At 40.8% G+C, this 16,452-nt stretch overlaps 1 protein-coding gene across 20 annotated transcripts in view; it reads left to right on the top strand.

Annotated features, from left to right (window-relative positions):
• Window positions 1-16,452, top strand: part of NCOR2 (nuclear receptor corepressor 2) — a 291,797-nt gene that overhangs the window by 90,278 nt on the left and 185,067 nt on the right. For all 20 annotated transcript variants that reach the window (XM_075274561.1, XM_075274570.1, XM_075274577.1 and 17 more), the window contains one exon: window positions 8,940-9,067. In XM_075274561.1, coding sequence (XP_075130662.1) covers window positions 8,940-9,067 — 128 coding nt within the window. The remainder of the gene's footprint in view (window positions 1-8,939; window positions 9,068-16,452) is intronic.

The following is a 16,452-nucleotide window of genomic DNA, read 5'->3' as shown; positions in this document are numbered from 1 at the left end:
TATGGCATGGGTCTTCATAGACCACTCTCCAGTAACAACAAGCTAATGCAGCATGGTAGATCTGTTAGTAGCATTTTTGCATTCATCGTATTTTTTTTTTCTCCAGCACACTGTATGGACCTGGAAACTTCTCTTTAAAAGAAAGTTAGTGGATTTTTTTTTTTTAATGTGGGTTTTTGCAAAAACAGCTTTGGTTTTCCCACTTCCCATTGATTTCAATGGGTTTTTCAAGACAAAATCTGCCTGAAGATAGGTCATATCACTTCTTTCCCCTCTAGCTGAAAAAATAAGCTAGAGAAAAAACAAAACATGCTACTGACTCCCATTGAAATGAATAGGAAGAGTTTTTTTTTTTTTTTTTTTTTTTTTTTTAGGTGGATTCTGCCTCAAAATGAGCCTGTCAAAACTCAGTGTGAACCTACCTTAAGAGAGCATTCATATGGAGGAAGTTGGCGCTGATTCTGGCACGATAACTCGCGCTACAAAGTTTGCCTCTCTTCCGAACCTCTAAAAGTTGACATATAATTTAAGATCTTGGATATTGCAGTTGACCATGGCATTTAAGTAGTTAAACAGTTTTGATCAGCATTCTAAGGGGGCATTCACACGGAGGAAGTCGGCGCTGATTCTTACACAATAACTCCTGTCAGAATCAGCGCAGAAATAAAGCCTCCCATTGACTTCAATGTGTTCCGTTTTCCACGCGGAACCCATTGAAATAAGTGGGAGGCTTTTTTCCCATATTCCATCAAAGTAGGTCTCCTTGAACTACAAGTGACCACTAAATCACTTTTTATAAAAAGACCTCCTATAGGTGACAGTCTGAAAGCATCATTTTCCACATACTTTCTTCTTGGCATACAGGCTGAAGTGAGAACTGCAAATACAGCTCCCACTTCAACCAGTTCCTTCAGGCCAAATTATGATTCGAGCCAAAGTCTTAAAACCAAAGCTCTGACTAGAGAGAACCTTTAGGCTTAAGGCCGCACCTGGCATCTCAAAACAAAGAGTGTTCCTGTCGCAGTTTTTCCTGCAGTGTATCATTTATACCCACAGGGAAACCACTGATATTTCTGTAGGTATAACTGAAATACTGTGTGGGGGAAGTTAGCACGATGGAAGCAGTGTGCAGTCCCAAACAGTCAAGACAGGGACGCAAAATACGCAGTAAAAGGGTTTATTTATAAAAAAAAAAAAATCAAAACCTTTACATCAGGCACAGGATAGGCAAAATAAAATACAGCCTTAACTTCAGGCAAAAAAACATGCTCAGCTGAGCACTAACTGTTGGCTTACTACCAACCACACGACCAAAAACAAAGTAGCGCAGGGACTCTCACCAGGCTCTCAGTGTGTCGGGACAGATCAAGCCACTTTCTCTCCTCCCAGTATCGGCCATGGACTGCAGGCTCTGCAGCCTTTTATGGGTCAGTAATGAGCCCAGGATCTACACCTCTGCTGAGGCCTACTCCAGATCTTCCCTGGACCACACATATGTGAGGAATCTGGGGAAAATATATTGTGACTCCAGCTTTTTGCCTGTCACCTTCTCACTGCTGTGATTTCAAAACCGCAACTGTTTTGGAAATCACAGTGTCTCCACTGTGCGTATTTTATTGCAAAATGGGGATAGGATTCACTAGAATCCCATCCACTTTGCTGTGAATGTAAAACGCTGCATTTTTTCCCCCCATGCTGTTAGTTGTGCATGGGATAAAATAGAACTTCCTTTTCCTGAAGTATAAGCTCAAATCTTATAAATGGGGTCCAACATAAAATCTTTCACCACCTCCACGAATTCAAGTTCTTAGCATCTCCAAAGAGGTGCCGCTCCTCTGATTCCAGCACAGTTGGAATTTTTCTTGCCTCCACCATTTCTGAGCAGCAGGTGCTAGAGAAAAAAATCCAACTGTGCTGGAATAGGTGAAGCAGTGCTTATTGTAAAAGATAGACTTGTTGGAGGTGGTAAAAGGTCCTCTTTAAAATCTTGTATTGTCTAATACAGTGGTCCCTTGACTTTCACGGGGGATACATTCCAAGGCCGCCCGCGAAAGTCAAATTTCCGTGAAGTGGAGATGCGGTGTTTAATCTCATGTTAGGGGATGTTCTGCAATACTGTTCATATCCAAAATAGTCTACGCAGAGTACAGTACAGTATATGAAATGATATGGGTACTCATCATTGAAGAAGATACACAAAACTTTTCTGATGATATTGATGAGCGGCCGCGGGAAAACCCATGGTGTTCAAAAAAACAACGGAGTATCCTTCCATTAATATTAATATTAAAACCCGTGGTATAGCCCTACCACAAAGGTTGGACCCGTGAAAGTCCAGGGACCACTGTACTAGGATGGCCCTGATACTATTGGGTGTAAAAAGTTTTGAATGAAAAATCCAGTTTTTAAGTTGTTTTTTTTTTGTTACCTGTTTAATAAAGAGGGTTTTGACATCTGATCGGTGGTCCACATAGCTTAGATACACACATAGAAATCACTTTTTTTGCAAGGGAATGTTTGCTTTAAAACATCTCACTAGTGGTAGAACTGTCTTTATGAGACACACTCTCTTTTTTTGTTTAACTTTTGAAATATTTTACATTAGTTATCTTGTTTCTATCCTTTCTGACCTGCTAATGGAATTTTCCTTTGTAGCATGGGCTTGAAATAGGACTTATTCTGACTTCCTCTACAGAAATGTGATGTCTGTCGCCAGAACTGTAACTGTAGCAGGTGTCCGACAATGATATCACAGCATTACAATCTCAGCGATGAGAGCTGGGAAGTGAATACAGTGTGAGTTATGTGGTCAGCTTTATAAAAGACATTTATATATTCATTTTCAGCCTAGCAGCTTGGCATGGGATGTTCGTGACCAGGAATATTTCCCATATAATTTGTTGAACAAGTGTGGACTGCAGCTGACAATGGGTGTAACATTGAAAACCAATGTCTTGAGAATTCTCATAAGATAATTAAGACAATCGGGATATCATTCATGCTATATTGCCTCGTCAAATAGGGAATAGGGTCTGCTTACAATATTGGAGGTGTAAAACTATTATCACTCCTGACTCGTATGCTTTAGTAAATACTTTCTTTGATGACAATTCTGTAGTATTCTACACTATCTTGTCCCTCTGTTACTCCACAAATCAAGAGGTGACGTTGTCATTCCTTTTGTCAATGGTTCATGTACCTATAAGGATCCCCAGGTTACCGTGTGACTCTTTCATTGTTTCACATGTCTTCAAGCTGAACATTGTCTGAGTTTTTTGTGACTATAACTTCCATTCGAGACACACTAGGAATCTCAATGCAACTCCATTCTGTCACTCCTTCACTAATGTTACAGGGCAATCTGGTGATCTTTGGTCACTTGATGGGAGTTGCAGTTAACGCCATTATCCCTAATGGTAGGTCTGCCACTATTTAGACCAGACCTGGGCAATGTGCGGCCCGCGGGCCACATCCGGCCCTCTGACTGCTTCTATCCGGCCCACATAGCTAGTGGAAGGTTTTTGAAGGACCTGTGATGATGTCATCACAGCCTATCACCAGGATAGGCTATGACTCATTAGTGGGCGGAGCCCGTGCTTTCTGCAAGCTGCCGGCAATGGAGGCTGCTGGATGATAGAGAGAAGAGACAGAATGTGCGAGCAAGAGGGAGAACTAGGGGCAGATGTAGGGGGGGCAGTTAAACTGAATGCACATGGAGCTGGGACATTAAACTAGGGGGCAGATGGAGTTGGATATTAAACCATGGGGGTAGCTGGAGGGGGACATGTCAGCCTCTAGTTGTCCCCAGTTTAATGTCCCCCTCCAGCTTCCCCAGTTTAATGTCCCCTCTAGTTTCTACTGGTTTATACTGGGGCACCAGGAGAGGGACTTAATACTGTGGGACATTTGGAGGAAAACATTATAATGTGGGGGTGTATAATGTTAGGGTGAGTGTAGCAGGATTTTACTTTGTGGGGCACATGGAAAAATGATTGAGACTGGGCGGAGTCAGCAGAGAAGTGGGTGGAGCTAAATTTGCTGCGACGCGCATGGCCCTCTAGAACCGTTACAATTTCTCATGTGGCCCCATGAGAAAATTAATTGCCCACCCCTGATTTAGACTGTATGGATGTGAAAGATCAGACTGGCGGGTCGTGTTTAAAGGCTTATTCCGATCTTGGCATTTATGGCTGTATCTATAGGATAGGCCATAAATGCCTGGTAGATCTAGATCTTAGAGATGGGACCCACATCTACCTCAAGAACGCTGCCAGAAATAAATGAGGGAAGGCGTACATGCTTGATGCTGTCCATTCACTTGTACATTGCTCCTGAGAGTAGCTGAGCAGACATGGATGAACATCTTGCTTTTACTTATGACCACAAACAGTCTCCCATACCAGAGACTGATGCAGGTTCTACAGGTGAGTCCCAGATCTAACAGCATTTAATGCAGTTATTCTGTGGATGTTGTCTGAAATGCCAAAGTAAAAAAAGGCTTCATTGATTTTGTGGATATATACAGGATATTTTGCTAGGCGTATGCATTTTACATAGTTTTTTTTCCCTATATGAAGGAAGTGCTAATATTCAGATATGTTACTGAAACTAACAATGTTATTTTGAAAGATTTGGCTAGAAGGCGTTTTCCTATGCATTGCAGCCTTCCTGTATGGTATTGTTACTAAAGGATGCCACAGTCAATCTTTCCACTGTTTGCAATGGTTTATAATGGAGAACAATGACCTTAAACTGCAAGGTCATGTATAATAGGCTGGTAAACGGCAGCACTTACAGAAGTGAGGATTATATTATGTATGTGTAGGATGTAAATTCTGAAGTCATACTCCTCTTAGCTACAAGGACAACTAGAGCTATACCTGAATGTTATTATATAATACATAAATAAAAACTGTATTTGTAGTATTTATCATCTTTTGTTAAATAAAAGATCTTGATTGATTTAATGCAAGTTTAAAGAATACTGTATTTGAGGACAGCATAAAATGTTTCTTTCTCCTAAAAACAGTGCCACCTTTGTTCACAGGTTGTACTTGGTATTGCAGCAGAGCCCCATTTAGTTCACTGGAGGTGAGCTACAGTACCAGATTCACTGACGGAGGCTGACCATACCACCATAGGAATTGTATGATAACTAAAACTTCACTTTTATTTGTAGTTCATTAAAACATGAAAAAGAAAGTATGAAAACATGTCCCACACCATAACCTGCTTGCCAAAGGCAAATAAACCGTGAGAATGAGAGACCCTATAGGGAGGTTAGCCCTACAGAATATTCCTTACTGCCTCCCTATACCGCATAAGATGTGGGCCAAACCTTCACCGACCTAAACCAGAACAGAACCTCTGTATTGCTTGCTCAATGGATAACTCCCCCACCTCTCCAAGGTTACTGGCCTAACGTCACGCCAACAGAGAGGGGAGGTACCACTGGCTAGGTTCCTGTTAGGGTTGTCAGTGTGTGGGCACCACACCATTAACTACATACACTGACCCTACGTGTTTCTTCTCAACAAAGGAGCTTCATCAGGGGTCTATTAGTAGCATCCTCACAGCTACCAGCAAAGAAAGAAACAATGCTGTGTCACAAAAACAGTGGTAGGTGGACTGACCGCCGGCAGGACCGCTGCTCAGTATCAGCGGTGAATTGCCCTGCCTTTTACGGGCTATTTAAACCTCTTACTACAGTACCAGACGCACAGGATGAACTGGAATGGAGAAAGCCTTAAACAAAAAATGTACAAAAGAAAATGCACACTTTGTGATCTCCTTTTCACCCTTTTGTTTTTTTGAGCAATATCTAGTTATCTTCTGTCCCACAAGCTCAGCCATGCCCTATTCTCACTGTCCTGTGTGGTGGTGTCTGTCTGGAGCAGGATTCAGCCAGAAGTATTACATGTGCTGTACTGGTATATAGCGCAGTGTTATTTATTTAGCACTCCGTCGTAGTATTTTTGGCAGCTGAGGCCCTGGCATCCCAACAGATTGACTGGTGAGGCCCCAATCCAAACATTTTGAGAAGATGTGGCTTAGATGGTAGTCTGAGCAGTCAGCTAATCCGGATGCCAGAAGCCATGGAGATGTATGGAGACGGAAGCAGCTCTGCTTCTCATCAAATAGACTCCAAGCTGCATCTACGTTTACTGGGCACTGGGTGGGGTCTAGGTGTCGGACACCACTGATCAGTATGAAAAAGCCTGAAAGTGAAAGAAACCCCAATAAAGCCACAGAACCTGTTAGTACAGAGTATTTGGCAGGCATAAAAAAAATGTAAAAAAAAAAAAATCTGTGACTTAACAGCTATTGAATGAGACTTGACATGTCTGCACAATAAGGATAGTATACAGAGAGGCTTCCTTCCAGTGCATGACTCATTGGACATGACTTATAAAGCACTTCAGGGTTGGAACAGATTTACTGGGTCCCTGGGTGATGTATAACTCCTGAGGGAGAGGATCCATGCCCTTGCTTGTACCTTGTCACTTCATAAACTGAGAAAATACTGCATGAAACACTGGACAATTGTGAACAGGTGTGTGGACCAGTGACTTTCATAGACTATTGTATGTACTATTGTGCTCTGGGCCTGGCAGAAGTTATTTTTTATTAGTGAGCTACATCTTGTCAGTGTAGTATCTGCACAATTAATATTATCCAGATACATCTGTTGGGATACATTTACTTTTAGACTGTGAATTGTCACTCTATATGATTTTTCTCCAAGATTTTGTGTTAATTTTTTCCATTTGGATGAGCACTTGTGAGGTCAGACACTGTTGATTTATAACACGACATGCTTTACAATCTCTGTTCTAGTTAATCCAAAAGGTCTTTGTATCATTCAAGTTTATTAATGTCTAACTCGCCCAACCTTGCCTTTATGAACCTTGCTTTGCATACAGGAGAATAGTCATGTATGAACAGTAATGACCTTCCCCAAGGCATACAAAATGTCTTGGCATTCTCCCTTCTCCACCATATTTTAAAGTTGAGCAGACTACGTTCTCCTGGCATTAGCCAATACCAGGTATCCATCACATGAAGAATGTAATTTTTCACTCCAAAGAAAATGTTTTGACTTCTCCAGAGTCCAGTGGAGTTGCGCTTTACACTTGAACATTAACATTTGGCATTGTGCTTTGGTGGTCTAAGGACTTTATGCAGCTGCTCAGTCCTGGAGATCCATCCCATAAAGCCTGACGTGCAATTTTTGAGCTGATGTTAATTCCAGGTTTGGAACCATGCAGTTATTGATTCAGCCAAGCGTTGGCAATTTGTATGCACTATTTGACTCAACCAGAAAGTGGCAGACCACATAAAGTTAGAGTGGGGTCACTGAGGGCTGAGCCAAATTGTTGCTCTTGTTCTTCCTAAATATTTCCACCTTTCAGTAACTCTACTTAAGGATCTTTCATACTATACAAAATGAAGAGGAATGACCGTCGTTTGCCTTGAATTCCTCTTTCCTCTGCCCCGCTCCCTGCAGTGCACCACTGAAGCATCTACTTTCTGCTAATTAGGCCTAGATGAATAAGCTTAACGAGCAGGGAGTTTTTAACTGTGGAAATGGCGGCAAGATCGACGGGCACACTTATTTTTCCCACTTTGCTGACATATATCACATGACCATGGACTCCTTTTTATCCACTGAAAACAAGCAGAATGAATGACAAGTAGAGATCTAGAAGAGCGCGAGGAATTGATACAGAAAACATATTGGAAAATTGTATAACATTCATTATACAAATGATAACATTTGTCTCAATATTTGTCTGAAAATAGACAACCCTTTAAAGTTGCTTTATAGCTCCAGACAACTAGCATGTTTAAAGAGGACTTTTCATTTTTTCATGCGGTTTTATATACCACTAGAAAGCCAATGGTGCATTCATTACAGCCCAGTGATGACACTAGACTGTCAGGAACGCACTTCTGACAGTGGGCAGAGATCAGTGCTGAAATTAACAGCACCAATGTCTCCAGCTCGGGGCACATAATGGGAAAGCCAACTGTGTGCAGTAGAGCATATAATAATAATTATTATTAATATTAATAATATAATATTACCTATTTGGTTCAACATAGGCTATTATTGAAACGTGTTGATGTTCTTATATATGTATGCCTTGGTGATGTGCTGTGTACAGGTTGTCTACCATCTTGGGTCTATGTTTTCCATTATTGCTCTTGCTTGCTTGTGTGGAGAAGAGTCTCATTACATTGCACATAAGGACAGCAAGTGATAGATCAGTGCCATAACACTTATTGCTTAACTGGCATTGCAGAGACTAATGTATTCCTATGTGATCCAATCTTCATCTATCTCTCCTACTTGTGATAGGTTTATTTCTGTCATCTTTTTCAAGTAGAAGGCAGTAAAGAACAGTGTGAAGCTGCATGTCATAGGATACATTGGAAATTCTGCACATAGCGCACACAGTGTCTGGGCAGTTACCATAGACACATTAAAGACCCTTTTCACCTCGATATCACTCACGTCTTGAATACTGTAACTCCTTACTAATCTGTCTTGTCTTTACTTAAACTCTCCCCTCTACAATCTGTTCAAAAATGGCTGGACCACTTTATAGGCAATACTCCCTCCCAAGCCGCCTCTGTTACCATGGATGGTAAACTCTTGTGAGCAGGGCCCTCAGTCCCATTGTGTAAATTGACTACTCTATAACTTATCTTTTTGTTTGTACTTGAACTCTACAATTTATGAAGTGTTGTGGAATATGCTGGACCTACATAAATTTGTTGGTTGTTGTTGCTATTATAGGGATTTCATAGATTCTGTTATAATCTTGTACCTCACAGGTGAGCTTGACCTATCTCCACAGTAGAGTACACTCTGGACTGGTACTTAGACCAGAGGATCACAAAACTAATTCCACTGTGATGTTTGTGTTTTTCAGGATGCCAATCTTCTAGAGTATCAGCACCATTCAAGAGAATATGGTTCACCTCTAGCCCACAGTTCAGTTCTTCTGCCACAGAGGAGACGACCATCACTGCTAACAAAATTTCAGCCTGGAAATGAAAGGTATGGTAATTTCTGTGAAAAAATAGGTTGTTGTAGTAGGGACTGAACGAACACACACACACACACACACACACACACACACACACACACACACACACATATATATATTTTATCCAACTATGATATACTGTAGTGTCAGCTGGGCCCGTAGTAGGCAGATTACACATGGCAAAGAGAAAAGTCAATCAATTACTTTCAGGGGAAAGTGACTTATATTGTTTGGTTAAAAAATGTAAAGTATATGTAAAATATAGCCAATGTAAATAATTACAAAATATGTTTTCTGCGTCTTTTCGGGTGAATTCCTCTAGCTATAGTTTCCTCAGTAAAGTCACGGTTGTGACCAGTGGATTCTTGGAAGTCTGTTCTGGGTATCTTAATTCTCAGAATCTGAGATTATTAACACTTATGTAATTGTTATACTATAGCAGTATTATCTGTTTTGTTACATTCTTAGAAAGGCTGTTGCATGACTTGACCAAACCTTCGATGACTCCTCTTTTTTTCCACAGCCCGACTCACATCCCTGACTCTCGGGTCTATATCATTAAATTTCACAGGGCTTTAGATAGAACAAACTATTTTTCATCATTTCTGTTTATTGGAGCTGAATAAAAATAACCGGATGAGATTGCAGATTCTACATTTATTGTAAATATACGTTCACTCTTGGTTCACACTTGTGCTTGGTTTTTCATTCTTTGGGTCTGCTTGGGTACCCGAAAAACGGAAACCCAGTCTACTTACAAAACTGTTACCCTCAAAAATCCACAAACCCCATAGACTAAAATGGGGTCTGCCTGCTTTCCACCGAGAAATATGGAGAGAAATACCCTGAGTAATCCCCAGTGTACTGTAGGAGGGGTGTCCCTGTCCTTATATAATGAGTTTACCAGGCTACAGCTACAGTGAGTTAAGTGCATCAGATAACGGAGAATCCATTACTAAGCAGATTTAGAATTGAGCAGCACTAGTCAGTTCCCTGTTCTTCAGTGCTTTTACCCTTTATGTGCTGCAAAGAGCAGCACTTACTGTTTTGGGGAAAACTATTTCGTTGGTTTTGAACACCTGAGAATTAAATTGACAATCGATTCTGAGGCGGCCTCCATCAAAATCTGGTCCAAAAGACTCCCGTATGAACCCGGCCTTAAAGTTATAGAGTTTTTGCTAGGATGACAGGCCCTGTGCATATGTCCTGTTAGAGACCCCTCTAGGTGCCTGAATAAACAGCAGCTCTGTTAATGCAGCACACACTATTGTGGACCCGGCACGTCCATACATCATCATGGTCGGTCCCTGATCTGAATGGTTATCCTATACGCTACAGTTCATCTAGTACATCCACTGCAGGGAATATGTATTCTAGAACTATTGATCACCATGGTAAGGAGTGGTTCACACAGATGATGCTGAATTTGTCAGGCAGAAAATTTCTGTTTCAGGAAAAACTAATTCTGAAAAACTGCTGTGAAATTTGCTAAAAAAAAAAAAAAAGAAAAAAAAGCTTAAGTCTGCCTCCCTTTCGTTTCAATTGTGGTCTCAAAAAAGGGGGAAACCGTTGTTAGCCTGGTAGTTTGGGGTGGTATTTCAGCCCTAGCCTAAGCTGCAGTGCTGTAGATGGAATGGAATATACTCAAGGAATACGCCAATACAGGATGGCTGATTTGATGGAGTGTAGTCACCATGTACCTCATCATTAGCACCCTGTAATATGTTTCCAGTGAACTGTGTTCCTGATCCCCCGTTTTCATTACTGACATGCGGTGTTGCATCTAATTATTTTTGGCTATAATTGGGATATACCACGCTAATTACCTGTTGCTTTCACATTGTTTTAGCAGGCATGGCAATGGGAGCACTCTTTTTATGTAGTTTTTTCTGCACTCTGTTAATGTATTCACATAGTGACTGCATTCATAAATGGATGTTATAGACAGGTGGCAGTGTACCTACATATTTACTACCAATTGGGGAACAGAAGGGTGTAGGGACCATTTTTTTGAGGAGGGAAACTAATTAGATATATGAACCCCTTTTGATGGTGATGATCCACACTCCATGGTCCCACTATTCTAGTGCATGTTAGCTGCCTTGACCAGCAATTGTAGTTTCAGAGAGAATGTATCTGAGAATTAGCAGGATGCTTATTTTTTTATGCTAGATGAAAAAAAATCAGCCAACAGAATTTCTACCTTCTACTGAGATTTAGGCCTGGGCCCCATGTTGCAAAAAACTCTTACAGTAGCTGCAGAAAAAAAGCCACACTCTTTGTAAATCGCAGCATGTCAATTATATGTACAGAATACACTTTCCATAGAGCTATATAAGAAGTGAAAAGTCTGCAGCAAAAAACTCTGCAGTGGTCTTTTCTGCAGCGTTTTTTGGCTACGGCTTGCTTAGACTCGAGGAATTTGGTCAGGGTTTTGAAGTAGACTCTGCCTCAAAATTAGCTCCAAATTTTTCTGTGTGAACATACCCTGATTGTCTTTGTCGTCATATTTAAGATAGTTTGTCTTCATTGGACAACTGCGGATATAATTTACATGTACCTTCAAACCGTATTGGGATCAGTTAATTTCAGAGTTTGTCTGTTGCTCTCATCCATCACAGCCCCCTTTGTCTGGTGTCTACCTGCATTTACCCCATATTACAAAAAAAAAAAAAAGGATGGAATCTTTCTTCTGTTGTGTTTTGTACCTTTCTGACCGAAGATAAATCCATACATGCAGACTTTTTCTTCTGTTACTCTACTACCTATGATGGATGACTGTAATGCAGTGTAATAATGCTAGTATGAACATACCCTTAGTGTATGTGGGGCAACATAGGTCTTAGATTAGCAGACACATTAGGAAACATTAGTCTCAGTCATTATCTTACTCTAATAGAAATGAATGAGGTCCAAGGCTGTCTGACAATGGTTGCATTACTTTTAATTGGAGTGCTAATTGAATTGATTCACTATGCAATCCAAATGACCTGCCTTTGGCTGTAATCGTGCAACTAATGTCACAGTCTAGCCTTGGCCTCTTCATCTAAACATTTGTATTGCACATTTATAATGATCTTACAAATTCTAGTATTGTCAGTTTAATTTATTGAAAAGTTTGGAGCTATAACTTGACTTGTATGAGAATTTCTGCCCCAGGTCTTTGTTAATGACGTGTGACATGTAATTGCTGAATGGCCCTGGTGTTTTCTAAGGACTGTAGATTTTGCAAATGAGAGTTTACCTCATCATAAAAAAAAACTCTTCTCCCCCCTCCCCCCACTTGCATGCATGTTTTAATCAACATGAGATTGGATTGCATGTTAGAAATTGCCAGTTTTCTGCATCTTGCATATGTTGCTATATATATTGCAAGTTACCTTGTCCTATTCTCAGCAAAAATCTGACCTCAGACAGATGGGACTTTATCGCTCTCATTTTGGATACAAGCCTCTGCTGCGCATGTAGTGCTTTGTGCGGGTTAGCATGCCTTCACTTTGCAGAAACACAGACAGGGCTTCCTACCAGAGACACAGTCCTGTGATGGAAAATCCACACACAAGGGTCTTACACAGACAGGACAATGGAAGAAGAAGAGAGCTGTGTACTGGTATGTAAAGCTGTGTGCATATGGTAATGCAAACTAGAAATTGAAAGACGAAGGGGATGGAGGAGAGCAGAAGCTGTGCAGGTGAACTAAAAATGGGTAAGAGTTTCTGTGACCAGTGTTGGGGAAGGCTCCTGAGCCAGAAGCTTGAACATGGAAGAGCTTGTAAATTGGAAATAAAGGTTGCTGAATACTTGAAAAGGAATACTCAATGAATAAAAACAAACAATACAGGTTCCTGAAACAGAAATTTTCTGCTACATAAATTCAGCATCAAATTCCTGTGTGAACCACTCCTTACCATGGTGATCAATAGTTCTACAATACATATTCCCTGCAATACATTTTAACTCCAGGAACTTGGTAAGATATTTATTTTTCGAGATATTTAAAGAGGACCTTTCACCATATCTGGGCACAGGCAGTGTTATATACTGCCAGAAAGCTGACAGTGCGCTGAATTCAGCGCACTGTCGGCTTTCCCGATCTGTGCCCGGTGTAAAGCGCTATCGGTCCCGGTACCGTAGCGCTTTACAGTCAGAAGGGCGTTTCTGACCATTAGTCAGAGACGTCCTTCTGCCTCGCGGCGCCAATCGCGCTGTGCTGTGGAGCCGGGAGGAACGCCCCCTCCCTCTCCTGATAATGCTCGTCTATGGACGTGCTGTGTGAGCAGAGGGAGGGGGCGTTCCTCCCCGCTCCACAGCACAGCGCGATTGGCGCCGCGAGGCAGAAGGACGTCTCTGGCTAATGGTCAGAAACGCCCTTCTGACCATAGAAGAGCTACGGTACCAGGCCGTAAGCTCTTCACACCGGGCACAGATCGGGAAAGCCGACAGTGCGCTGAATTCAGCGCACTGTCAGCTTTCTGGCAGTATATAACACTGCCTGTGCCCGGATATGGTGAAAGGTCCTCTTTAAATAAAGTTTTTGTTTATAAACATTTTAGCAATTTTTTTACATGACTTCATAAAAACTAGATATTAAAATATTGTAGTTTTCACAATGGCCAGCTGCAGGCACAATAAAATGAAGTTTCCCTTTTATGTAGTTCACTTGTTAGCTTTGCTGTGCAGACTAGGACAGGCTCAAAATAGGAGTCAGAGATTTAAAGATGTTTTCCAGGTTTATATTATTGATGACCTATTCTGAGAATAGTTTATCAGTATCAATTTGGTGAGGGTCCAACACCCAACGCTCCCACCAGTCAGCTGTTCTCAGTAGCTGAAACGGAGAATGAAGGAGCTCTGTCTTCTGCTCTCTGGCCAGGCCAGGTACTGCACATCCACTTCCATTTGAATGGGAGCTAAGCACCATTGATGCCACCACTTCCTGCTCCATTCACTGGTATCAGATGCTGAGAACAGAAGGCTGTGTTCACACAGAGTTTTTTGGTCAGGAATTTGGTCAGGAAACTGACTCAAATTCCTCCTCCTAAAAACTCCTCACCATAGGACTGTATGGTGAGGTGGTTTTTTTGCAGGAGGAATTTGAGTCATTTTCCTGACCAAATTCCTGACCAAAAAACTCTGTGTGACTGCAGTGATGAAGTGAGTGTCCATGTGTCTAACCGAGTGCAAATTTACTATTGGCGCAGCTGAAAAGGTATCCAGTAGGTCGGAGTGCCCATATCACTTTAACAGCAGCTTCCCAATATCTATTAGATTGTGGGTAAATGCTAATGAAATTCATGGCTAACCATTGGTTAGAGAGACCTAAATGTTTTTGCACATGGGTCATTTGCTATCTTTGTCTGCCCCTGTGTCAGACCCTTACCAATCTAATATTGGTGACCTGTCTTTGGACAGGTCATCAATATATTTAAGGTGAACATATATAGATTAGATTAATGTCAACCAAACTGGCCACTTATCTTCGGTTCGTGGCTTGTCCCCAACAGACTGTTTGTTTTTATTTGTTTTACTTCTGTAATGCCTATATATTTCACAGCACTATGTTGGAGGGAAGAAGTATTGGGCTTGTTAAACTTTTATATACCCAATCTTTTTCTCAAACGAAATAAGCCACCACTAGAGAGATCTGGCAGTGACTTACTCTCCTCTCCATATTCAGAAATTTTTCGTCTGTTTGGGGGGAGGAATAGTTATCGGCCAAATGAACGTTTAGCTGACTGCTGTTAAAAAAGTCGGATTTCTCTGTGAACACTATATCTTTGGACTAGGAATACCAATATGAACTCTTTACAATACTGAGGTAAAGGTAAAATATAACTTTTATTGGTATATTTTAAAACGGCGTTTTAAAATATACCAATAAAAGTTAGATTTTATCTTTATTATCCATTAATTTGAGGGTACCCCGGTATTGTAAAGGACCTACCGCCAGATGTGAAAAGCCCAATGACCTACATCATTTACTTCTGGTAAACTAGATGGGGTAAAATAGCGACATTAGCCCACATACCACCCTGTACTATGTGTATAGGCAATACACGAAAGAACTGTATGTTTACAACATGGCTTCTCTAGGAAAGTGTTCTAATCTATAGAATTAATAGAAACAATGTAAAAGCACTGTCTTGCATCTAAGTAATGAAACTAAAACGAAATACATGAAACCCCACTAGGTGTAAGGTTGGTTTTTCCACCTATCCCACAAAAGGCACCATCTTGTGTTGCATAGCATTGAGCTGTGGCGCTGTATCGGGAGCGACAATATTGACTAGCTTCTTATCAGTCTAGAGCACTTGTGGGCACAATGGGGGAAAGAATATAGTGTGTATGCTTTATGGCAGACAAAGAGCCATAGTCTGAGGTATTTCTCTCATTACAAAGGTAAATATCAGATGGGCCACACAAGGATAAGTTTGTTTTCGCGGAAATTCTTGCTATGAAATTAAATTTGAAGTGTACGGCTTGTACCGAGAGTCATTGGATTATATTGCATTCCAGGCCTTGCTTGGTCTGCTCTGGCAAGACTGAGCTTGAAATGGGTGTGAATTCCTGTAGCCCGGAGCTGCCTCCAGCTATGTGTATGTGGTACTTAGCAACTCTTATTTCAGGGTCTAAACATGTATTCCTTCTATTTTTATTGTTAGTTCTTTCTTACAATACAATTTTGGAAATTGACATTGCCTGTGAACAGAAACCCTGCTCTCAATGCTGTATGAGGAGCAGCGGGTCTGTAAAGCAGAAATGTATTGTAACCCTATATCTGACCTAGTTCCCTGCCAGGGAAGTAAGTGAATGTGGGAATACATTAACATATGTTTATAGGAGGATCTAGGTGTCGTCACTCATTCTCCCTGGGAACAGATGTAACCTAAATCCAGCTAAGATGCTATGGAATATTAAAGAGATCTGGAATTTTAGTCAAATTTGTATACACACTTTTAGACTTAAGGGTACTTGACAGAATGTATACCCTATAAGGCACAAGTCTCATTTCACATGTTAAATCTAAACTTTGCGGTACTATTTTAATCTTGGTTTAGATGTCATGTCCATTTGCATATATTGTACACCGGTGCTTCACCCTAGGAAATTGTACTTTACTATAACTCTTTAGGACTCTGAAAAATGTTTAATTACTTACATTTGCAAAAATATTTAACTTTTAACTAGCTACAGATTTAGAAATGCTTATGTTCATGCCTTTAAGGCTTAGAACCCACATTGCGGAAACATTTTTATTTTTTTTTGGCAGCTTTTTTTTTTTTTTTTTTTTTTTTTTGAGCCAAAGCCAAGAATGACTCAAAAGGAATGGGAAATAATAGAAAATTCTTTTACTTCTTCTCCCTTCTGCTCAATCCACTGCTTTCTTTGGCTAAAA

Source organism: Leptodactylus fuscus, chromosome 1, assembly GCF_031893055.1.
Source record: "Leptodactylus fuscus isolate aLepFus1 chromosome 1, aLepFus1.hap2, whole genome shotgun sequence".
Lineage (NCBI taxonomy): Eukaryota > Metazoa > Chordata > Amphibia > Anura > Leptodactylidae > Leptodactylus > Leptodactylus fuscus.
The sequence above is the reverse complement of the archived record's forward strand: the minus strand, read 5'-3'. Positions and strand labels throughout refer to the sequence as shown.